The sequence below is a fragment of the Equus przewalskii genome, chromosome 4, assembly GCF_037783145.1.
Source record: "Equus przewalskii isolate Varuska chromosome 4, EquPr2, whole genome shotgun sequence".
Taxonomy (NCBI): Eukaryota; Metazoa; Chordata; class Mammalia; order Perissodactyla; family Equidae; genus Equus; species Equus przewalskii.
The window spans coordinates 100,855,270-100,880,436 of NC_091834.1; the positions used below are offsets into that span (position 1 = coordinate 100,855,270).

The window sequence follows — 25,167 nt, forward strand, 5'->3', positions numbered from 1 at the left end:
TTTCTGTGGTTTAAGCCATCTGGTCTGTGGCATTTTGTTATGGCAGCCCGGGCAGACTAATATACCCATAATGTAAGAAAGTTTATCACAAGAAGCTTTATTACAACAGGGAGGAGGAAAAGGCTGAAGGAAGAGTTCTAACCTGAATCTCACAGCATGATGGCTAGAATGCCTTTCAAACATGGTTTTCCTTCCTCGTCTCTCCACTCACTAGACCATGTTCTGAAACTTCAGTTGGCACGAGATCACCGAGGAAGATTGTATCTCAGTACATCTGGGGAGGGTCCCAAGTGTCTGCATTTTTAAGATGAATCCCAGGCAAAGGCACAGAGTTGTCCTGAGGTACACTGGTAAGAGGCCAGCCAACACTGATATCCAGCCCAACATGCCTGGCACAGGCCACGGGAAAGTGTCCTTTTCTTTGCACAAGGGCACCATCAACTCAGCAAGAGGCCTACACCCACAGGACTGTACCAACCAGAGGTGGCACCTCTCCTTTTTGTATAGACACTGTGATTCATGGAGCGCCCTTCATCCTAGCTGATTCTGATTCAGGTAATCTGGGATCACATGTTGTGCTACAAAGACAAAAAATTTACATAGCCTCCAAAGATTCATTAAGGAAGGAAACCTTTAGGTTTTTGTAGGAATAATGTTAGAGATTACAGTCCAAGAGACAGATGAAGGTTTGCTATAATGGGCTGGAAAATTACCTTATAATGAAAGATTAGGCCATAGAGCAAAAAATGGAGTGATGTCATGGACAGTAGTTTTTCCTTTGGTATTTACCTCAGAGACGCTAATGTTAAGGCAACTATATTTGAAAATTGACACACTGTTGAAAAAGCAGAGAACTCAGATAAATAACATTGCTTGCTACTCACAATCCTGAATATTTTGGTGATTGAAATTAACCCAGAAGGAAATAACACTAATATGGGCCACCATTTTACCAAATAAGATGGCAGACGACATTTATTTTTTGCAATATGGAGAAAGTCCTCCAAACAGAGATGCCCTCTCACCATTTGAGAAAATACAAATTCAAATAAGGAGGCCTGGTAATGGAAAGCAGACTGAGGTGTTTTGGGGAGAAACATTTCTTCAATCAGCCTGTGGTTTCAGAATTTAATGAAGGGATTATCCCACTCTTGGATGACAGTGAAAAAACTGATGAAATCACAGAACAAAACAATGTTCTTCCATGATTGACCGGCCTTGCCCATGAGGACTACAGAGGGGAGATGCCCCTTTGACTATCTTATGCCTGGACTGTTTGGAACCTTTGTTAAGGAGCCATCACACCCTGCCTGCTATGTATGTGGCCAGTGTCTGAAGCCAGTGTTCTGTGAAGTTCTTTATCCTGCCTCAGCCAGAGCCGACAGGGCTGCTGGCTCCACCTAAAAGCTGTCACTGCTTACTTTGTGTGTGGCTTCACCTAGAGACTGAAGGGCTTTTCCCTGGCATGTACTGCAATGTGGGTGTTGAGTGCCCCCAGGTATGTAAAGCTCCTTCCACACTCATCGCAGGAGAAAGGCCTCTCCTCTCGGTGATGGTGCAGGTGGGTCTTCAAGCTTCTCTTCTGGAGGAAGCCTTTGCCACACTCAGGACACCTGAAGGGCTTGTCTCCACTGTGCGTATGCAAGTGGGCCTTCAAACTCCCCCTTATGCAGTAGCTCTTGTCACACTCCGGACATTGGAAGGGCTTCTCACCACTGTGAACTCGAATGTGTTCTGTGAGCCTGTACTGCTGAGTGAAACTTTTGCCACACCAAACACAAGAGAATGGCTTTTTGCCGCTGTGCTGGAGCAGGTGGCTTTTCAGGTTTCCTTTGAGACGGAAACTCTTACTGCACTCGGGGCACTGGAAGGGTTTCTCTCCACTGTGGATCCTCATGTGTTCAGTGAGCTGAGACTGATGAGTGTAGGTCTTACTGCATTCACTACACTCGAAGGGCTTCTCGCCCCTGTGTGTCCGCTGATGCAACTTCATGGAGGCCTTCCAGAAGAAGCTCTTGTCACACTCAGGACACTGGAAAGGCTCCTCCTCACCGTGAAGTCTCATGTGCTCAGTGAGGTGCGAGTGTCGGCTGAAGCTCCGGCCGCACTCCGCACAGGAGAACGGCCTTTCTTTGGTGTGGACCCTGAGATGCTCCGTGAGCCTCGACTGCCGAGGAAAGGTCTTTTCGCACTGGCCACAGGAGAATTCCTTTTGCCTGTTGTGGACTCTGCCATGGCGAGCGAGCTTAGAGGGCTGGGTAAACCTCTTGCCGCACTCCGCACAGGCGAACGGCTTCTCCTCGTTATGTAAACGCTGGTGGGCCTTCATGGCGTTCTTCCAAGAGAAGCTCTTGTCACACTCTGGACACTGGAAGGGCTTCTTCCCGCTGTGCTGAAACAGATGGGCTTTTAGGCTTTTCTTTAGGCGGAAATTTTTATCACACTCAGGACACTGGAAGGGCTTCTCTCCCGTGTGAACTCTGATATGCTCAGTGAGTTTAGTCTTGCGGGTAAATTTCCTGCCACATTCATCACAAGAAAATGGCTTCTCTCCACTGTGTATTCTCTGGTGGACCTGCAGGGCGGTCTTCCGGGAAAAGCTCCTGCCACACTCTGGACAATGGAAGGGCTTCTTCCCACTGTGCTGACAAAGATGGGCCTTCAGACTTCTCTGCAGGCGGAAGCTTCTGTCGCACTCTGGACACTGGAAAGGCTTCTCCCCAGTGTGCACCCTGAGGTGCTCGGTCAGCTTGTACTGCTGGATGAAACCCCTGCCACACTCCTTGCAGGAAAACGGCCTCTCCCCTTTGTGCAAACAGAGATGCTTCTTCAAAGTGGCTTTATACTGGAAGGTCTTGTCACATTCAGAGCACTGGAAGGGCCTCTGCCCCGTGTGAACAACCTGGTGGATGAGCAGGCTGCACTTGAAAGAGTAGCTCTTCTCACACTTAGTGCACTGGAAACGCTTCCTCTTACACAGGATTGTCCGGGTCCACCTGAGTCCAGAGTGCCCTCGGGATTGGTTTTTGTACTTTGCATATTTACAGGGCTGGCTGTTGGAGTGGTTCCTTTTGTGCTTTACCAAGTCTCTCTTTACATGGAAGACCTTCCTACAGACAAAGCAGGAGTAAAGTCTTGGCCCTGGTGGAAGTTCCAGGTGACCTGGGGTACCCATCGGCTTATACCACGGATCATTCTTATCCTGATTAGATGCTGTGACGTCGAGGTTTTTATTTACAATCTCTGTTTCTGGGAGACTTGGATGTTGCAAGGCGACTCTTTGATTTGATAAAATCTTTCTTTCCTCCCCTGATAAGGTAGCACATGACCCCTGCTTTTGGAGACCATTTAAATGGCATTCCTCCTCTTCTGCCTTCAGAGTTCCTTGGTCACCTGGAGAGAAAAAAAGAGGGCCCAACTTCATCAGTGATGTGTCTGCACCATGGTGGGGTTCAAGGACCACCTTCATGTCACTAAGAATGATCTTGATGACTCTGTGAATCTGCCTGCCACAGGTAATTTATATTTAAGTTTAACTTTGATATGCAAGTCCTTTAATCATGTGTGAGGAAACGGCTTAGCATGAAAAAAATGGCAGGCAAATACATCTTGCGAACCTATGGATGACCCTAAGAGGGTGAGCAGAAGTTGGACGAAAATTAAGAGTTACTCTGAGAATTTGACTGTTCCATTATATTTCCTTAAATCTGTGAAATAAATAGCGCAATATTTAAGTAGGAAGGCTTTGGGTCATATTCTCACCCCCTTCTACCATAGATTTCAGGAAAAGTTTTCTGGAAGAAATGCTAATAGGAAGTATCTTTCTCAGGAATGTCAAAATGGCAATTTACTGAATTCACAAAGAGCACTGTATAAATAATTCCCTTTTCCAAAGAACTCCAAATTATAAGAAAGATATTGATATAATCATAGTCACTGCTGTTCCCAAAGTAAAAGCCATGATGACAGGAAACAGGGAGCTGAGCCAGCCCCGTATTCTCACCCAGTACATCTGGAGAGGACAATTTCAGATGCTCACCTGAGCACCGTATTTCAGAACAGCTTTCTCCCCCACATCCAATTGAACTGAGTCACAGGGCTCTCTTTATTTTAATCTCTCAACACAAGAGAAACCTCACCTATGAGGAAGGATGGAAGTGCCCTTGGAGAATCTGTGTGGTCATCTTAACAACAACACAGGTTATGCTTCCAACTGGATGACATCATTTAGTGAGTTAGCATTCCACAGCTTTTGCCTGGATCATCACAAGAGCACACTTACCTGTCTCCTTAATTCCTATTTCTCATCACTATTTACCTCAAGCAGAGGAGCAGGTGTGATTATTGGGTGCATACCCCCTGGTACAAAGGGAACATCTGTTTTTAGGGATAGCCATCAAAGTTGTTCATTCTTTGGTACTCAAAAACCTGTCCAGCTCCTCCCTTTCTATAGGATGAACTCAAACTTTCACCTTGGCATCCCTGGCCTCAGATAATCTGATAATTAATGACCCCCCCCATCTCCCACTGTGTCCCAAGAACCACATTCAGCTACACGCAGTGTCTTCCACTTTCTACATATGACAGACTTGTGCCCAGCTCTGAGCTTCAGCTCACGTAAAACCCCTAGTGAATCTTTGCCTAACCAAATCTGCCCATTCTTCGCTATTTAAATCCTAGTTCCTTTAGAAGTCCTGCTGGGATGTTGCTCTCTCTCTGCTCTTTCTTCTCTAAACCCCTATAGCACTTACTACCACTGCCACTTATTATTTTATTCAATTGTATGCCGTCTTATTTTATAGTTGACTAATCCAGTAGTTCAATATAACAGATTAACTTAACTGCCATGTCAGTAGGTCAGTGAGACAATAACCTCCTCGAGTGGAATGACTGTTTATATGTATACATATATATATATATATATATAGATCCCTCCAGTCTAAGTAATACCTAACATAGTCCACAGTCCTATGAAAATGGTAGGGACTCAATCCTGGTTAGATGAATGAATGAATAGAAAGTGGCAATGAAATAAAGCCCTTGGGAATTCTTTTATCCTCTTGAGGGAGCTACCCACACATGCCCTGGTTTCAAATCCCCTCTTCTTCAGGGGAGTCATTTGACTCACAGGGACTTAGGAGATCTCCATTTAGTAAAGCATTATTAACATACTCTAAAAAATGACATATTCCCTCAAATATTTAAAATGTTAAGATGTTTCAAATATTTTCCTTAGGATACAACGAATTTAAAAAGTATTCCTTCAAAAGGAATTAAAAAAAAATCCCAAGATCTAAAAATCTGCACAATAAAAAAATATTGTACAACATCGAAGGTTTTCCATTTCTCTATATTGCACTCAAACAGACATGATGATTTCACGGGGAAAGTGGTTTCTCCTCAGGACTTGACAAGTGGATCCTTTACTTGCTCTCTTACAGGAGATTCTCATCTTCTTCTGGCTTGTACTTTTTTTATTGACATATACACAACTTTCCTCTTTATAAAAATAATACATTCTTATATTTGCTACCCACTTGAGTAAAAAAACATAACATTCTCCATCAAAACAATGTTTTTCATTCATTACATCCTGCTAACTATCTAGAAAGAGTCAGGAAACAAAGCTAGGAAAATGAAAAGAGTCATGACCCTAAACCCGTCGTACTCACCAACACGTGGCAACTTTCCAGTATTCTTCAAGTCCAACCACTCATCAGCAGAAGGGCTAAGTGTTATTCTTGTTTTCTCTAAGTGTCCCTGGTCTCTGGTGAATAGCATTCTCCCTTGCTCCATCCAGGTGATCAGATCTGGCTTGGAAAAAACCCAGCCTGCAAAGAGAGTCCACAAAGACTCAGTATGGAGTTCCTGAGTACTTGGCTAAAAACAATTTTCACAGCTGACTTTGATTCCTGGAGACATGACATCAAAATCAGGTTAAAAAAAAAAGGAAACCCTTAAATGCAAATCAAAACTACAGTAAGATATCACCTCACACCCATCAGAATGGCTGTTATTAAAAAGACAAGAAATAAGCGTTGGAGAGGATATGGAGAAAAGGGCACCCTTGTACACTGCTGGTGGGAATGTAAATTGGTGCAGCTACTATGTAAAACAGTAAGGAGATACCTCAAAAAATTAAAAATAGAAATACCACATGATCCAGCCATTCCACTTCTGGATATTTATCCAAAGAACATGAAAATACTAATTCGAAAAGATATATGCACCCGTATGTTTATTGAGGCATTATTCACAATAGCCATGACTTGCAAGCAACCTAAGTGTCCATTGATGGATGAATGGATAAAGAAGATGTGGTATACATACACAATGGAATACTATTCAGCCATATAAAAGGACGAATCTTGCCATTTGCAACAACATTGATGGACCTTGAGGATATTATACTAAGCCAAGTAAGTCCGACAGAGAAAGTCAAATACCATATGATTTCACTAATATGTGGAAGATAAACTAATAGATAGACATAGAGACCAGACTGATGGTTCCCAGAGGGGAATGGGGTGGGGAAGGGCAAAAGGGGTGAAGGGGACATTTGTATAGTGATGGATAGCAACTAGACTTCTGGTGGTGAACACGATGCAGTCTATACAGAATCTGAAATACAATGATGTACACTTGAAATTTATATGATGTTATAAACCAACGTAACCTTAATAAAAAAAAAATTTAAAAGAAAGGAAACCTTGAAATTACATGAATGACAATAAAATACAGACTAATCAGACTGTTTAACTTAAATGTTCTCTGCAATACTTCACAAATTTAAAGGAAACAGAGAAGTTAAGGATGATGAGGATTTTTAAAAGGCTGACAGATCCAGGCAGAAAGTATTCAAAACTGATCATTATGAGAATAATGTGAGCAGAATAAAAAGTAAAATCACAGGGGGTCAAGGAGGGAACCCCAATCATTAAACTTTTCTGATTAGACTCCATACATCCAAGGAAACTAACTGCTGAGGTGCTGACATTCTTGTCAACACAGTGAAGGAACCGGGAGGTTGTTAAATGACAGTGATAAAGAGGTAGAGAGAGATGTGCCTAAGAACATAAGCCTGAGGGAAGATGGGTTGTTATAACGCAGTGGAGGGATTTTAGAAGATGTAGCAGATACACTACAGTGGTGTCACCCACAGCTCAGCCCTCGCATCAGTGTTTCTCAAAGTGAAGTGTGTACCATCAGCATTAGCAGCACCTGAAGTGCTTATTAAAATGTAGATTCCTGGGCCTGAGCTTAGACCTGCTAAATCCTAATCTCTGAAGCTAGGATCTGGTGCTGTAAAGAAAATCATTTGCAAATAATACTGTTTAGTTTTTAAAATGTGAAAAAAATCAGACAGGATTTTCTAAGCCCAAGGACGCTAATTGTGATAACGCAAAACACAACACTGGAGCAGGACAGTGCTCTAGTTTCTCCTACCCTAATGGCCTTAGTGTCCTTAGCTTGACCTCTAAATGCTGAGGTGTCCTGGGCCTCTGTCCTGTCTACATATTCTCCCTGGGTGATCTCAACTAGCCCTGTGGTTTCAATACTGTCTATATATTGACTCCCAAATTTGTGAATCCTGTCCTGATCTTCACTGGAATTCCAGTCTTGCATACCCAATTATCTACTTTATATTGCATACAAATGTCTAATAAGCATTTCAAACTCAATGTGGCCAAAACCTGCTCTCTCCCAAGCCTTCTTCATGTCAGTTAATAAAGCCGCTGCCATTAAGATACTCAAGCCAAAGTATCTACGAGTTGATTCTTCTTTCACCCTTAGACTCCATGTCCAATCCACCAGGAAAATCTGTGACGCTACCTCCAAACATATCTGGAGACCACCTACCTCTCCCTGTCTTTATTACCCACCTGGTTCAGCTGCCAGTCTTACCAGCAATGCCAAGCCTCTTGGCTGGTCTCTCTCTTTCTGAATGTAAGCTGGGCATGGTATCACATTCAACCAGCCAATAGCTGGTAAAGGGGAGGAGAGCCTATTAGCATGAGGTTGGTTCCTAAAAAGTGATTCCTTAGAAGCCCCACGTACCTAGGGAATCCAAGGTCTCATAATTGGTCTTCATCACTTGCTGATACATTTCCTTCTGCCACTTCTCCAGGATCTCCCACTCTTCTTCCGAAAAATATAAGGCCACATCGTCAAATAACACGGTTACCTGGAATCACAAACAGTACATACATACGTTTTCACTTTAAGGCTACTTCGTTTTTCAATGTCTTTAAGAGACAGGAAGAAATGATATTCAAGTAGTTATCTCCGGATGGGGCCATGAACAACATAATAAAGCTGTCACAGATGTCTACTGGAACCAAGTAAAGCGAACAAATGAATAGCAGGCCTTTGAGCAGATGCACCATCTAAAGGGGGCATCCTTTACTTAGCAGCAACAATTATTGGTATGTAAGACTGGGCCACTCTTGCTGGATATGCCCATTTTTTAAAAAACTTTTTATTCTGAAATAATTATAGATTCATAGGAAGTTGCAAAGATAGCACAGATAGGTTCCCGATACCCTTTGCCCAGTTTACCCCAGTGGTCCCATCACACATTATAGTACAAGATCAAAACCATGAAATTGACATTGGTCTAGTGTGTATAATTCTATATGATTTCATCACATGTGCTGATTCATGTAACCACCACCAACCAAGAAACAAAACTATTCCATCACCAGAGATCTCCCTTACACTACCCCTTTATAATCATACCCACTAATCTATTATCATCTCTATAACTTTGTCATTTCAAGAATGTTATAAAAATGAAGTCATACAGTATATCACCTTTGAGATTGACTTTTTTCAGTCAGCATAATGCTCTTGAGATCCACTGAAGTTGTGTTTATCAAGATTTCATTTCTATTTATTGCTGAGTGCTATTTAAGGGCATGGATGTACCAGTTTGGTTGGTTAACCATTCACCTATTTTGGCTGTTTCTAGTTTTGGGCTATTAGAAAAAAAGCTGCTATGAACAATCATGTACAGGTTTTTGGGTGGACCCACATTTTAATTTTCCTACGATAAATGCCCAGGACTACAACTGCTGCTGGTACAACTTCCCAATATATAGGAAGTATATATTTAATTTTTTAAGAAACTATTTTCCAGAGCAGCTGAACTCTTTTACATTCCTACCAAGCAATGTATGAGAGATCCAGTTTCTTAGCATAACTAGCATTTGGTAATGTCACTTTATTTATTTTAACTGTTCTAATAGATGTACAATTATCTCATTGTGGTTTTAGTTTTCATATCCCTAATGAATAATAATGTTGAGCATCTTTTCATGTGCTTATCTCCCATCCATATATCCTCTTTGGTAAAATGTCTCTTTATGTCTTTTGCCTATTTTCTAATTGGATTTTTTTTTTTACTGTTGAGTCTTGAGAGTTCTTTATATATTCTAGATATAGGTCCTTTGTCAGGTATGTGGTTTGCAAATATTTTCCCCTAGTTGGTAGCTTGTCTTTTCACCATCTTCACAGAGCAAGTTTTTAATTTTGATGACATCCAATTTATCATTTTTTTCTTTTATAGAGTGTGCTTTTGGTGCCACATCTAAGAACTTTTCACCAAACCTTAGATCCCAAAGATTTTCTCATATATCGTCTTCTATAGGTTGTATAGCTTAACGTTTTACATTTGGATGTGACAGTTTTTAAAGAAAAACTGGAAATGTTCACATATTATATGAACTCTCCTGATTTTTATATTTTGGCAACTAAAATTCACAATTTTTATAAGGGATGGTAAAAAAAAAAAAAAAGAGCCATGTCGGCAAGCCATGATTGGCTCATAGACTATTAATCTATACTCTCTGGTATGGACTAACTAGGATTCTCTTCCTGGAGGTTCCAAGGACAGATCCACTGTGACAACAGGGAATGAAGACAACATATATAATTTAACTTTTGATAACTCTATTTCAGCGCCAGCCCCGTGGCTGAGTGGTTAAGTTCACGTGGTCTGCTTAGGCGGCCCAGGGTTTCGCCGGTTCGGATCCTGAGCGCAGTCATGGCACCGCTCATCAAGCCATGCTGAGGTGGCATCCCACATGCCACAACTAGAAGGACCCACAACTGAAAATATACAACTATGTACTGGGGGACTTTGGGGAGAAAAAGGAAAAATAAAATCTTTAAAAAAAAAAAAAGAAAACTCCATTTCACTCCTGTCAGATTCTGTGCTACAAAGGTACATGGGGGTCTACCATGAAAATGCTGGACATCTTGCAAGACAGCTAGGGCTCTTCCCAAGTGTATGAAAGATGTTGGTCACAAATACTACAAAGTAAATTCTCCCAATAAAGGATTTAGGAGACCTGACAACCAGGGCCACTTGACAGGATTTTGGAGAGAAAAGGTGCAGAGAGAAAATTCCATCATCAAAGCTATTACAGGCCCCCAAGCTGAAGTATCAGATGTTATAACAAACACGTTTAAACTTGGTGTTGCTGGGGCAGGCCCCATGTCCAAGTGGTTAAGTTCTCACGCTCCGCTTCAGTGGGCCCAGGGTTTCTCGGGTTCAGATTCTGGGCGCAGACATGGCACTGCTCATCAGGCCATGCTGAGGCAGCATCCCACATGCCACAACTAGAAGGGCCCACAATTAAAATATACAACTACATACTGGGGGGATTTGGGGAGAAAAAGCGGAAAAAAACAAACAAACTTAGTGTTGTTTTTAGAAGGTGGACTTTCAAAGAAATTCCTCAGCCATTTTCTTGCACCTCACTCATGTGATTTCCGCCTACAAGACTCTTGTATGAGCATGCTGACAATTAGCACTGAACCGCTCCGGAGAAAAGGAAAATCAACCAGAAAATGCTGATTTCTTTTTGCCTATCCCAAATAAGACAATAGCCAAGAAGCTGTCATCACTTAAACTTTTTCTCTGGACTCAAGCTTACAGCCAAAGAACTAACAGAAACCATCAACTTTTACAGAATAGAGGTGGATATTCCAGGAGGTTTCTGAGCACTTATAAAAAGAGCAAAAAAATGAAGTCTGGCTGAAAAGACACCGCTTGCAGAAATCTGAACAAAACTGGTACCTGCCAAGGGGTGTTGGGGGCGGCGGGTCAGAAGCAGAAGGAAGAAAATGCATTACATTAGTAGATGGTTAGATATGAAATCTCAGTGGGGGTACAAGGAAAACTTGCATATTTAGGCAAGGTATACTTAACTGAATGTGCAGAGTTTCCTGGGTTAAGCTCAGGCTAAGACTTTCAAACTCTAAAACCAGTATTCGAATTTTCCATAACAACACTAGAGTATTCGCGGTAAATGTGACTTAGAATAAACACCCAACTGGTTTCAAATTTTCTGTCCTTTCCCAGAGGGTGCCGCCTCCAGTTCCTCTCGTTTCTTGCCTGCCTTCCCCTAACTTTTTCTCATCTGCTCATATAGAGCGTCTCTGGGGCTGCATCCACAGCACAGCCAAGCCCAGCGCGCGGCCCCGGAGAAACCACGACGTTCCGAGGGCCGACAGGGCGCGGGGACAGCGGCCGAGAGCGCGCAGTTAGCCACGCGGCACCTTTCTCCCAGGCCGGCTGCAGAGCAACTCGAGCACCACAACCGCGCCGTCCCGGCCCGGGCCTGGGCTCGGACTCAGTCCCGGCCACGGACAGTCCCCCCGGGTTCTCACCGCCTCACTCCCTGCACCGGCACGCAACTCCAGACCGCGACAGGGACGAGTCTCGGCAGGGCCCGCAGCCTCTACAGCCCCTCTTACCGGAGCCAGCTCGCCCATGGCGCCTCGTGGTCCCGCCGGGTCCCGACTCAGGAAAAAGAGACGCCGCGCACTGACCACCCAGCGGCCTCCGGCCCCGCCCCCGCCGCACGGCGTCCCGCCCCGCCCCGGCCTCCCGCCCCGCCCACAGGCCCTGTCCGGGCGCGGCGCATGCTGGGTCTCGCCGCCCGCCCGGGCCCGGGGCCGCTCCGCCCCCACAGCGCCCCCTGCGGCCGGGAGGAGCGGGCGCCGCCCCCGGGAGCCGCCTGCGCTGTGGGGCGGGGAGGGCCCGAGCCCCCGCGGCGGGTGCGGGAGGATCCTCGCGCTCTCCTTTCTCCAAGGGAGGGAGACGGAGAGGGGAAACGGAGAGTCAGCTGGAAGTGGATGGACAGGAAACTCGCCCCTCAGTGAGATGGAAAAGGAGAGGGGGAGTGCGGGGTTTGGTTCCTCCCCAGCGCTGACCCCAGTCAACGACTAGCTTGATCTGTGAGGCGATCCCAGGAATAGCTAGGGAGGTGAGACTTGATTGTCTCGTTGTCAAAAACAGTAATCATCCACCAAGTCCTGTCCCTCATCGGTCAAGGCGCTTCTGGTCTACCCGAGACACAGGCCAAGCTGTTATTTACTGTACGTTTTTGTAGATCCTCTTATCCCAGGTTGAGAAAGTTTCCTTCTATTCCTACTTTGCTGAGAGTTTCTATTGTGAGTGGATGTTTTGTTTTGGAAAATGCTTTTTCTGCATCAATTGATATTGTGTAGTTTTTTCCCTTAAGCAATTAATATGGTTGATTAGATGCATTCATTTCTGAATATTGAACCAGCATTGCGTTCCTGCCATAAACCTCATAGTAAAGAACTGTGGAGGGTCTGAAATTGTGCCCATCTTAGCCTGCCATAATTTCATAGATGTTGGGAAAAGACACAAGACTCGTGGAGCACAGGCAGCTGAGCTTTATATTCACATCAGTCCGCTGCCCACAAGTTCCATGAGAGTGATATGGGGTGGCCCACGTGGATGCTGCACACACGATGGTTTCACGTCACACAAGTGAGGACCCCAAACCTGGGAACTCCCACTCTTACAAGAGGGTTGCCAGCAAACTTGGTCAACTATTCTGATAATATCTGTCTTTTATTTTGTGTTTAGATCATTTACACTTGGTATAAACCTAATTCGGCCTGGCTTTCTTTTTCAAAAGGGCCTGACTGTGGCTATTGAGCACGCATTGCATATCTGCTTAGACATTTCCTGTGGCCAGAACAAAGGCCCTTGAGATAAAGGTGCAACTTCCCCCTACATTAGCATTTCCTTAGGGATAAGCATTTTTCCTTAGGCTAGGAACTGACTGCTGCACTCACCTTTGACCACCCAGCTCACCCGTGACCACTCAGCTGGAGACAACAGACTGCCACCCTGCTGTGTTCACTGAGACAGAAGACCTACCTGCTATTTCCATCAATCGCTGTGCCGACAGAGCAGTCTTGTGACTGTTGTGGAAGGGACAATTCAATCATATGGGAAACACCCTCTTTGAGGGTATATAACCACCCTTATGCCCCCACTTCTTTGGAGTGCTCTGTTCCTTTGTGGAAAGACTCTCCCGGGTTATAATCCTAAAATTTAAGCTCAGAATAAACTCACCCAATTTTTCATTTATAGATTGGTTATGGATTATTTTCGTCGACAGTTCTTGGCGTAGTCGCGGCAGGATTTCAGAGAAACCCACCGGAGGCCACCTGGAATCTACACTGAACCGGCATTCGGTACCAATAAGGGCCCATTGAGCCCCCGGGATCACTGCATTCTTCAGGTGACCTTGGTGAGTTCGCCTGAAACCTGGACCTCCTTACTTTAAGTTGACGGTCCAAGAGTTTATATGAGCTGGGTAAGGTCTTAAGACTAGAGGTTTTGAGGGGTACTGGTACAGTTCCTAGGTGGAGAAAAACCTAGAGAGAATTCCTAAGCCTCAGGGGCTTAGAGGAGCTTGGAGTGAGCTGGGTTGGTTGTCCTTTTAATTTGGCTTTGAATTGGAAAGAATTGTGTTTATAGAGTCTGAACAAACTGCCTGATAGAGAAATGAGAGACTGACCATGTTCAGCTCCGAAGAAAAGGGACACTTGCTCCTCCCAGCCTTTACCAAAAGGCGCCCTTAGGTGACTAAGGACCTCAGTGGGAGTGTCAGAGGATCAATCCTCGAGACGTGCAGCGGTCCCATAGGGAACTCCACTCTCATTCACTGTAATTAATTACAGGCTCGTCCGGGGACGCGCACATAAGGGCTGGTCACCCCAAGCTCCGAGCTCCCACGGCTGTATTAGGCAGCCGGAGGGAAAAACCGAGGCATGTAAGAGAGTGTTTATGACCTTTCTATAGGGAGTAACACTCACAAGCAGCACAGTTCTGACCCACTACACTGTCCTTAGAAGTTGTTCAGACTTTATTAAAAAAAAAAAAACAGACAAGCAAAAAGAAAACGGGAAAACCGTGCTTTTTAAAGCCGGCCAGCTCCCGGATGGACGACCTCCCAACGGAACTCCAGCTGGTTTCCTGTATGGAAACAATGCTTGCAAGTATCTAACAGAATGGGAAGGATTAACTGAGAATGACTTAAGTGGCCAAAGTGGGGAACCTTCAATTTCTCAAAGCTACTATATTTGCGCACACAAGTAGAAAGAGCCGGCTGTAAAACTAAAGCAAAAGAATGGGAAGCTTATTATGATTGGCATTTAGAGGCTTCAAAAGATAATAATGATAAACTGAATTCTTTACAGGAGACTAACCATAAATTGGCAAAGACTGTATCTGAATTAAAAAAAAGGATAACACATCTGTGGACAGCTAATCTTTGACAAAGGAGCAGAGGGCCTACAATGGAGAAAAGAAAGTCTCTTCGACAAATGGTGCTGGGAAAACTGGACAGCCACATGCAAAAGATTGAAAATTGACCATTCTTTTTCACCACACACCAAAATAAACTCAAAATGGATCAAAGACCTAAAGATTAGGCCGGAAACAATAAGTCTTCTAGAAGAGAATATAGGCAGTACACTCTTTGACATCAGTTTCAAAAGAATCTTTTCAGACACTATAACTCCTCAGTTGAGGGAAACAATAGAAAGAATAAACAAATGGGACTTCATCAGACTAAAGAGCTTCTTCAAGGCAAGGGAAAACAGATTGAAACAAAAAAACAGCCCACTAATTGGGAAAAAATATTTACAAGCCACTTATCTGACAAAGGGTTAATCTCCATAATATACAAAGAACTCACATGGCTTAACAACAAAAAAACAAACAACCCGATCAAAAAATGGGCAGAGGACATGAACAGACATTTCTCAAAAGAAGATATAAATATGGCCAATAGACACATGAAAAGATGTTCATCATCGCTAATCATCAGGGAAATGCAAATCAAAACTACACTAAGATATCACCTTACCCCCGTTAGATTGGCAAAAACACCCAAAACCAAGAGCGACAAATGTTGGAGAGGTTGTGGAGAAAAAGGAACCCTCATACACTGTTGGTGGGAATGCAAACTGGTACAGCCACTATGGAAAACAGTATGGAGATTTCTCAAAAAGTTAAAAATAGAAATACCCTATGACCCAGCCATCCCATTACTGAGTATCTATCCTAAGAACCTGAAATCAGAAATCCCAAGAGTCCCTTGCACCCCTATGTTCCTCGCAGCATTATTTACAGTAGCCAAGACGTGGAACCAACCTACATGCCCAGAAACTGATGATTGGATAAAGAAGATATGGTATATATACACAATGGAATACTACTCAGCCATAAAAAAAGACAAAATTGGCCCATTTGCAGCAACGTGGATGGACCTCGAGGGTATTATGTTAAGCGAAATAAGCCAGTCAGAGAAAGACGAACTCTATATGACTCCACTCATAGGTGGAAGTTAACATATTGACAAGGAGATCTGATCGGTGGTTACCAGGGAAATGGGGGGGGTTGGGGGGAGGGCACAGAGGGGGAAGTGGTGTACCCACAACATGACTAACAGTAATGTACAACTGAAATCTCACAAGGTTGTAATCTATCATAACATTAATTAAAAAAAAAAAAAGGATAAGAAGTCAGAAACCGTCCCAGCCCGCTTATCCCTTCCATCTCCTCTGCAGCTGCCTTTGGAATCCGAGCTCATCTCCTTCTTCTTTTCTAAAGAGCTCTATTCCATTGACTTAAAGTAAGCGCTTACAAAAGGTTTTTCTGAATAGAACTAACCCAAATGTCTTCATCTCTCTTAGAGTTACAATGGCCATTTTCGTCTCCTTTTGAGCTTTGCAACTGGGAAACAAAGAAATCTTTAGAGTCAAAGGCTCCACCCCTGGGAGCCCCAACTTTGGGTTTCTGGGCCTGATCACCCCAGCAACCCTAAGTGGGGTGCCCTCTCTTGACAGTTGACTCATTGAGTATTTTAGTCACCTACTGAGTCAGTTATAAGGGTAGGAGACCTGTGATTTATTCTGTGAACTGTCCTGCTGGGGTTGTGTGCCCAGCATAGGAACTGTTGTGTGACTCTTATCTTGATAACCCTCTGGAAGAGGCCATGAGGGCGAGGTCTGATCTCATCTCTTCTTTTCTTTGTCTGTTTTGCTCATCATCTCTTCTGTTGTCACCAAGTCGAGGTTAAGTTCAGGCTGGACCTGACCAGAACCTGGACCTTCTGTAAATCGAAAACTTGGGTTTCTCTGTGCCTTTGTGATGCAGTTGGACAGGTAGATCAACCTGGAATGTAATTTGAGTTAAAACCCAGTTTCTGAGAAATCAAGAGTTTTGGCTTAAAGTAAGTGCTTACATAAATTCTAAATGTAGTAGAAATGAACCCAGTGTCTTTCAAAGTTAACGTCTTGTGAATTAATCTTTGGTAAATGAAAGCTTGTTTAAGTTTGTTGGTTTGATTGAAAATAGTCTTGTCAGAGTTGTCGGTATTTGCATACGATGCAGGCATGCAGCCTGGGTTTACTAGTCAAATAACTTCATGTTGTCTGTTAGAAATTCCTCAGCAAAATAATAGCTTTAAATGAGGACCAGTTTTGTCTAATGTCTCATGATGAGGATTTGTATGCTGCTTAATTTTAAAATGGCTTATGATGAGGATTTTGAGGCTGGTTAGTTTTAAAACTACAGATGAGATTCAGGCTCCAAGGAGTGGAATTTGTTTGCCCCTTTGTTGGGAAACATTTACATTTCTAAGGGAAACCTCTATCTGTGAAGATGCCTCCCTCTCTGTGCCAGGAAGAAGGGGGGATGGTCTTATCTCTAGAGGCTCTTGGTCAATGCCAGAGGCAAGAACTTAAGTTGGTTGCTGTCTGGCAATCTCATGTAACTGGTTTAGGGTGGTGGCTTCTGACCTTTACTTAATCCGATTTGATTCTTGTCTAAAAGTCATGGGATCACCCAACAACCAGACCCCACCTGCACTGATACCATTTTAACTTTTTTTTTTTGTTCTTTCCTTTGTCTTCGTAAAGAGATGACTCACATACCTATTCCTTAAATTTAGCCCTAACCCTCAACTCGGGGCAGCAGCAGGAGCTCTGACTGCCCGTGGGTCCTGTCCCCATGCCAGCGGGGGCAGCAGCAGCAGCTCTGCCTGCCCATGGGCTCTGTCCCCATGCCAGCGGGGTCAGCAGAAGCGGCGGCAGCAGAAGCTCTGACTGCCCATGGGTCCTGTCCCCATGCTATTCCACACTATTTTCTAAATAAAAGAGCACTACTGCCAAATCTTGAGAGTCCAAGAAATCTTTCTTTCGACTCCTCGGCTCACCGATCCCGCATCATCTCATGAGGTTTTTGTAGGTAATCTGAACATAAGTGTTGGAAACAAACGGTTTAAATAGATAAAAGTGGGTACAATAATTGTTTTATGGTCTGTATACTTGGGAAAAAAAAACACCTTCAAAATTCTTTTTGGTAACAATCTTGAGTTTGGCCAAGTTAAGTTAAGTGATAAAAATCTGAGTATCTGGGTAATTTTTCAATTGGATAGAACAAACGTTGCTAAACATCTAAGTTTATCTGCTTTTGGTTTTTATTGCAGAGATGCTAAAGTCTTTGGGTCTTTTACTATAAAGTGATGTGTTCCTAGAAATTATGAAGTGTTTAGAATGCTGATATAAAAGACAATTTGTAATTGCTTACCTTTTAGTGTTTACTAGGGTCTGTTAATGGTTAAAAGTTCTAATTAACATGTAATTAAAGCTATTGGAAATTAATAAGGAAAACAGCTCTGTATTCAAGGAAAGTCAAAATGTATGTTTTCAGTAAAAAGGGTATAAAGAATGGAAATATTTTGTTTGGTTGGTTAAGAAAGATAAATTTGTCCTAATGTACTAGAAGGGAAGAAAGAAAGCATGGGACAAATTCTGAAGGCAAAAAGAAAGTTGTAGGTTTGTGAAGGAGAAATTGTGAAAGGAGTTTTATGCCTGGTGAAGCACACTAAGATTAAAGTAAATCCAATTAAGCAAATGAGTTTTAATGTTAAAAAACAAAACTGCTAACAGAGATTAAGATCCAGTACTGGTTATACAGGACTGAATGAACTCAGGATGATTACAATTTTTTTTTACGACTTTTGTTTGAAATATTGTTTTTGATGTGTTGTTTTGTTTTCTCAGATTTAAGGAAATCTTTTCTCTTATGCTAACCATGTCTTATAGCAATCAGTGAAATTATACCTTTGTGAGCAAAACTGAAACATTTGTCTTTTTCTCCCTACCTGATCCCTCCAGAATTTGGAAACTCTTTGTGAGTGAGTATGGTTATTTCACGGCAATATAGTTATTTGCGTAAGTTCAATAAGAATCTGTTCTCCTTGTAACAGGACACATTGTTATCTTACCAAAACTTTGACTGGAATGTCATGTTTGAGAGAAAGATACAGACTCAGATATGACAACACTGCCTTTGAGGAATAAGGTTGACTTTCTGGAAATAAAGCCACTTGGAAATATGGGCCTGGTACCTTGCTTTACAGAGAGAGATTCCAGCAATCTTACCTGGTAAGTAAGGAAGCTTGCTTATCTGGCAGGTGCAATGAACCTCAAAATATTCTGGGGAATCTCAAGAAAGGAGAGAAAGTCACCCAAATCTAAGGTATTGCAGGCAAGGCCTCATGGCACAAATCCTTGGCTTGGCTTTTCTGGCCTCAAGAAGTCTTTAAAGTTCAATCTGAGATTCCTCATAAAAAATTCCAGCAAAGCAGATTTAAGAGCCTATATGATCAATTGCTATTCTTGCTTCACTTATGTAAATAATCGGGCCAAGTTTCTTGAAACTAAACTTATTTTGGCAAACCAATTAGTCTTAACTTGACTATCTTTGGTAAAAATGAGGGTGATTTTAGAGAGAAGAATTGTTTCAGTGAAAAATTATAATACGCATTTGTGGATATTAGATCCTGGTTCTGTTAATTGTCTTTGAGGCTTTTTCTACCTGTGAGCTGGACTGGATCCTGAATTCTTCTACTGAAATATCTGGTTACAAACCTCCAAACTAATGTTTTCAATTTTTACCTCATTTTCATTTGGAATCATTGAGAATTGAACATGCTCTTTTTCCTGAAACCTTGCAAACTGAAGCTGAACAACTTGATAGAAACTTAAGAGAGATTCCTATCTGTTGCTGTGTGAGCTGTAAGCCGCTCAAAAAGATACCTGAATGCGCGATGACATCATCAGAGACCTTTCACGCTGCAAAAAGATGCTTTGACTCTGACATCTAGAAGTCTTCTTGACTGCCTGCCCCCTGGACGCAGGAACTAGTTTATAATTTGCTCCAACCATTAACCTCGCTACCTTGCTTCCAACATTGTGTAGGGGAGGAGGACATTTCCTCTCCCCAAATGGGGGTTCCTCTGGCTGGAGAACGAATTAAATTCACATGAGACAGAATAGCAAGAAAAAATTAAACAAAGCTTTATGAGGAACCATGGCCCGGGGCCTTTCTTCCCGAAGGAAGAAAGGGCACCGAAGAAGTGGGGTGCACAGAGTGGTTATATAGCCCCCAAACGGGGTGTTTCACATATGATTGAAAAGTCCCTTTTACAATAGTCACGAGGCTGCTCTGTCAGCACAGCGCTTGATGGAAACGTCAGATAGGTCTGCTGTCTCAGTGAACGCTGCGGGCTGGCAGGTGTGTTGCCTCGGGCTGTGGGGGGGTCACAGATGAGCACTGCAATAGGTTCCCAGCCTAAAGAAAGATGCTTAATCTTTACAGAAATGCCAAAGTTGGGAGGGGGAGGGAAGTCAGTTACAGGAGGTTACCTGACAAGCACAATAAAATGCAGATTTAAGTCCTTGCCTTTGGTATTGATTAAGAGTTTTTAGAGAGAAGGTCATCTCCTTTATTCTTCCTGGTACAGAGAGGGAGGCACCTTTTACAAATAGAGATTTACCTTACAAATGTAAACATGTCCTAACAAAGGGCACGTTCCATTCCTCCTTCCCTGTCCCAGTTTATCAAAAGCAATGAGCCTCAAATAATCCTGATACCAAAGAGACATATCTTGGGGTGGCCAATTCCAGGTCCCCACAATTGCAAGGGGAAAAAATCACGACTGCATTCTATTGTTTAATTTGGTTTACAAATGAGTCTTACTTAAATGATAAGTGAGGATGTTACACTATCTAGCCTCAAGAATGCCTGCTACTTTCTGTTAACTCTGCTAACCCAGTAAAAGATTTCCTTCTACAGGCTCAAGAAATTGCCACGGAACAAGAGAAACAGATATGGCAGTCAAAAGGGGGAATTTTTGACACCCCCTCACAGATGTGGTTCAGGCCCAATAAGAAACCCACTCCATGGGTCACAAGGCCGCTTTCCCTTCCTAAGGGACCCTTTGAGGTATGACAATTGGACTTTGTCCAAATGCCACCATCTCAAGGATAAACATATCTTGTAATGATCTGTATGTTCTCACATTGTTTTGAGGCCTTTCCTTGCAGAAGGGCAACAGCTTTAACAGTAGGTAAATTACTATTAGAATAATTCCTATTTGAGGAATTCCTCGCGAGTTACGCAGTGACTGGGGAACTCAAATCTGTTTGTAATGTTTGGCCAATATTGCAGCATTTTCACTGTGCTTACCATCCTCGATCCTCAAGACTGGTAAAAATAATGGCACAACTAGAACTTAATTGGCAAGCTTTCAGAAGCAGTTACTCTCTCACGGCCAAAAGCTCTTGTGCTAGTGCTCCTTAATCTTAGATCTATACTTTTTGTAAACATCGGCTGTCTCATCTTGAAATAACAATAAAACAGCCTATGGAATTAGATGAAGAAATATATGAACGAGCTTTCCTTAAGGGATATATTACATTGTTGTCACGGTCTTATTGAGGTACTTAAAGTAAAATGAAAGATTGGTAGCTGATTCTTTCACAGAGCTCCCAGAACTTAAGGATCTTGGACTGTAACCTGAAGAATTTATTTATTGAAAGAGACATCAAATAAGACTGTTTGCAGCCCTCTTGAAAAGGACCAAACCAGGAGGAGAAGAAGACGACATCTGTTGCAGACAGCTGTCCCAAGACTCCGGACCAGGCCTGTATTCCCAACCTTGTATCTCCTCATTTAAACATTTGTTATGCTTAAACTGTATACCTATTTTATAATTTGTTTGGAATATTATTATACTTAAAGAAAGTGATTAATTTGGAACAGACTGGTCTTGAAGGCCAGGAATTTATCGAGTGACTCCTAATGGAACTCAATGGTTATGTGGAACAAATCTTTGGCCTTGGCTACTGCCTGGATAGCTAAAACACTGCACCCTGAGTTTCCTTTAAAAGCAGGGAAGGAGTCAGGCTGAGTTAAAACCTCTTGCCAATCTCCCTCTCTTTAAGGCCGGATGGGCTTGTTCAGTGTTCCACTGGTATGGCTGTATTTGCAGCTATATGTGCTTCTTCTTTGGCGCTAAAAGAAGTCATTATTACATATGGAAGGTCTGACTAAATTTACTCAAGAAGCCCTTAATGATAGTGAAGCAGGAATAGTCTCATTAAATACTGAAATGCCTTTAATGAGAAGGGCTGTCCTTCAAAACAGAATGGCTTTAGATATTCTTACTGCATCCCAAGGTGGTACATATACAGTCATTCAGACTGGATGCTGTGCTTTTATACCTGATGAGTCTTCCAATGTGTCATCTCTGCTAAAGCACATGAAGAAGCAAGTGGATGCCTTAAGTGATCCTACACCCAGTTTGATTTTCTTGATTGGTTCCCTTTTCAGTATCAGTTCCCTTTTCGATCCAGAATGGAATTCTTATTTCTATTATTTATTGGAATCCTTGTGCTGGTCATAGTATTCAAACTAATTGTTGTTTTCTTTACTCAGTGTTGTAAGAGTAGCATACAAACTGGAGTAATGATTGCTCGACGGCTTGAGATGGTTGATCTGTCTTATAACCCTGGACAAATTTCCTTTTCTAATAGGGACTATGACTAAGAATTCATTTCAGACTAATCCTTTTAAAATTCTGCGTTATCGTTACTGTTCTTGTTCTATAATCATATACAATGTAAATGTGAAGTGTCATAAAAAAGCAGATATACAATGTGATGAGGATTTTTAGGCTGCTTAATTTTAAAACGGTTTATGATGAGGATTTTAGGCTGGTTAATTTTAAAAAACTGAAGATGAGAAGCAAGCTCTGAGGACTGGAATTTGCTTGCTCTTTGAGAGATATTTGCATTTGTGAAGGAAGGGGGGATGACCTTGTAGGGACCTGAAATTGGCCACCCCAGGATATGTCTCTTTGGCATTGGGATTGTTTGGGGCTGATTGCTTTCGATAAACTGGGACAGGGAAGGAGGCTCTGGGGAATGGAACTTGCCCTTGTTGGGACACATTTACATTTGTAAGGTAAATCTCTATCTGTAAAAGGTGCCTCCCTCTCTGTACCAGGAAGAAGAGGAGAGATGACCTTGTCCCTAGAAGCTCTTAATGGGGAAGGCAAGAACTTAAGTTGGTTGCTGTCTGGCAATCTCATGTAACTGGTTTAGGGTGGTGGCATCTAACCTTTCTAACCTTTACTTAATCCGATTTGATTCTTGTCTAAAAGTCCTGGGATCACCCAACGACCAGACCCCACCTGCACTGATACCATTTTAACTTTTTTCCATGTTCTTTCCTTTGTCTTCGTAAAGAGATGACTCACATACCTATGCCTTAAATTTAGCCCTAACCCTCAACTCGGGGCAGCAGCAGGAGCTCTGACTGCCCGTGGGTCCTGTCCCCACGCACCAGCTCTGCCTGCCCATGGGTCCTGTCCCCATGCCAGCGGGGGCAGCAGCAGCTGCTCTGCCTGCCCATGGGCCCTGTCCCCGAGCCCTGTCCCCATGCCAGCGGGGTCAGCAGAAGCTGCGGCAGCAGAAGCTCTGACTGCCCATGGGTCCTGTCCCCATGCTACACTATTCTCTAAATAAAAGAGCACTACTGCCAGATCTTAAGAGTCTAAGAAATCTTTCTTTGGACTCCTCGGCTCACCGACCCTGCATCACAATGTTTGTGCAACAATCTAAAATTAATTGGAAATTACATGACTTATGAAATGCTTCCTCTGTTAATATATATATAACTCTATGCTTGTCCACTATTTCCCCCAACGTGGATGACTAAGCAAATAAATGAAATAAAAGCCTAGCACCAAGGGACATGATGGACCCAGGGCAGGCAGCAACCACCCTGGCGCCGAGGGACAATATTTTGATCATCAATGCTTTCTTTCGAAAGATTAGAGATCAAAAGGGGTAAATGACAAATAAAAATGGCAAGCAATAGGATATATTGGAGTATATGAGGAAGCCATTTGGTATAAACCTAATTCGGCCTGGCTTTCTTTTTCAAAAGGGCCTGACTGTGGCTATTGAGCACGCATTGCATATCTGCTTAGACATTTCCTGTGGCCAGAACAAAGGCCCTTGAGATAAAGGTGCAACTTCCCCCTACATTAGCATTTCCTTAGGGATAAGCATTTTTCCTTAGGCTAGGAACTGACTGCTGCACTCACCTTTGACCACCCAGCTCACCTGTGACCACTCAGCTGGAGACAACAGACTGCCACCCTGCTGTGTTCACTGAGACAGAAGACCTACCTGCTATTTCCATCAATCGCTGTGCCGACAGAGCAGTCTTGTGACTGTTGTGGAAGGGACAATTCAATCATATGGGAAACACCCTCTTTGAAGGTATATAACCACCCTTATGCCCCCACTTCTTTGGAGTGCTCTGTTCCTTTCTCCCGGGTTATAATCCTAAAATTTAAGCTCAGAATAAACTCACCCAATTTTTCATTTATAGATTGGTTATGGATTATTTTCGTCGACACATTTAATGCAATTATTCATATAGTTGGATTTAGATCTGTCATTTTCTTATTAGTTTTCTGTTTTTCCTCTGTTTTTCGTTTCTCTATTTTCCCTTCTGGGTTATTTGAACCTATTTTAGTAATTTATCTTAATTTATTTAATATAATTTATACTCTATCTCTATATTTTGTGGTTGCTTTGGAGACTACAAAATACATGTTTAGTTTTTTTTTTTTTACATTTTAAAAAAGCAGCTGTATTGGGATTTAATTACTATCCCATACAATTCCCCCATTTAAAGTGTACAATTCAGTGGATTTTAGTATATTCACGCTCCTTCCTTTTTTCTTTCCTTTTTAATTAATAGACTTTATTTTTTTGAAAAGTTTTAGATTTACAGAAAAGTGAGTAGTGAATACGGAGAGTTGGCATAACTCCCTCACCTTTCCCCAACTTCCCATATTTTTTTTTTTTTTTTTTTTTTTTAAGATTTTATTTTTTCCTTTTTCTCCCCAAAGCCCCCCGGTACATAGTTGTGTGTTCTTCGTTGTGGGTTCTTCTAGTTGTGGCATGTGGGACGCTGCCTCAGCGTGGTGTGATGAGCAGTGCCATGTCCGCGCCCAGGATTCGAACCAACGAAACACTGGGCCGCCTGCAGCGGAGCGCGCGAACTTAACCACTCGGCCACGGGGCCAGCCCCTCCCCAACTTCCCATATTACTAGCATTTTGCATTAGTGTGGTACATTTGTTACAATTGATGAGCCAATATTCATACATTATTATTAACTAAAGTCCATCATTTACATTGAGGTTTGCGTTTTGTGTCGGATATTTTATGGGTTTTGACAAATGTATAATAGCATGCATCCACTGCTACAGTAGATACGGATATCTAAACAAAGGGAATGTAGGGTAGAAACAGCAAGATTAAACCACCTGTGATAGAGAGTTCTCTGTTCACTCCTTTTCCTGTGCACACATGAAGACTATTCCCTGGCACTTTTGCAGCTAATGTAGGGACGTGTCACCAAGCCTGGCCAGTGAAATGTGGATGGAAATGTTATGGG

General features: G+C 42.7%; 1 protein-coding gene and 1 long non-coding RNA gene across 4 annotated transcripts in view; one reads left to right on the forward strand and one right to left on the reverse strand.

Moving 5' to 3' along the window:
* Positions 1-25,167, forward strand: part of LOC139083088 (uncharacterized) — a 41,450-nt gene that overhangs the window by 7,499 nt on the left and 8,784 nt on the right. The window contains exon 2 of one of the 2 annotated variants that reach the window (XR_011539648.1): positions 3,380-3,515. This is a non-coding gene — a long non-coding RNA (uncharacterized lncRNA). Of the gene's footprint in view, positions 1-3,379; positions 3,905-25,167 lie in introns of those variants that run through there. The other variant, XR_011539647.1, reaches the window with a different exon arrangement.
* ZNF425 (zinc finger protein 425) lies at positions 74-11,885 on the reverse strand. 2 transcript variants are annotated; one of them, XM_070618015.1, is made up of 4 exons: positions 11,764-11,885; positions 8,059-8,185; positions 5,673-5,831; positions 74-3,393 (listed from the first exon to the last, which is right to left on the reverse strand). In XM_070618015.1, the coding sequence occupies exons 1-4, from the start codon at positions 11,779-11,781 to the stop codon at positions 1,439-1,441; spliced, it is 2,259 nt and encodes a 752-aa protein (XP_070474116.1). In that variant the 5' UTR covers positions 11,782-11,885; the 3' UTR covers positions 74-1,438. The 2 variants fall into 2 exon arrangements, with proteins under 2 accessions (XP_070474116.1, XP_070474115.1); XM_070618014.1 differs by having other exon boundaries at positions 11,677-11,875.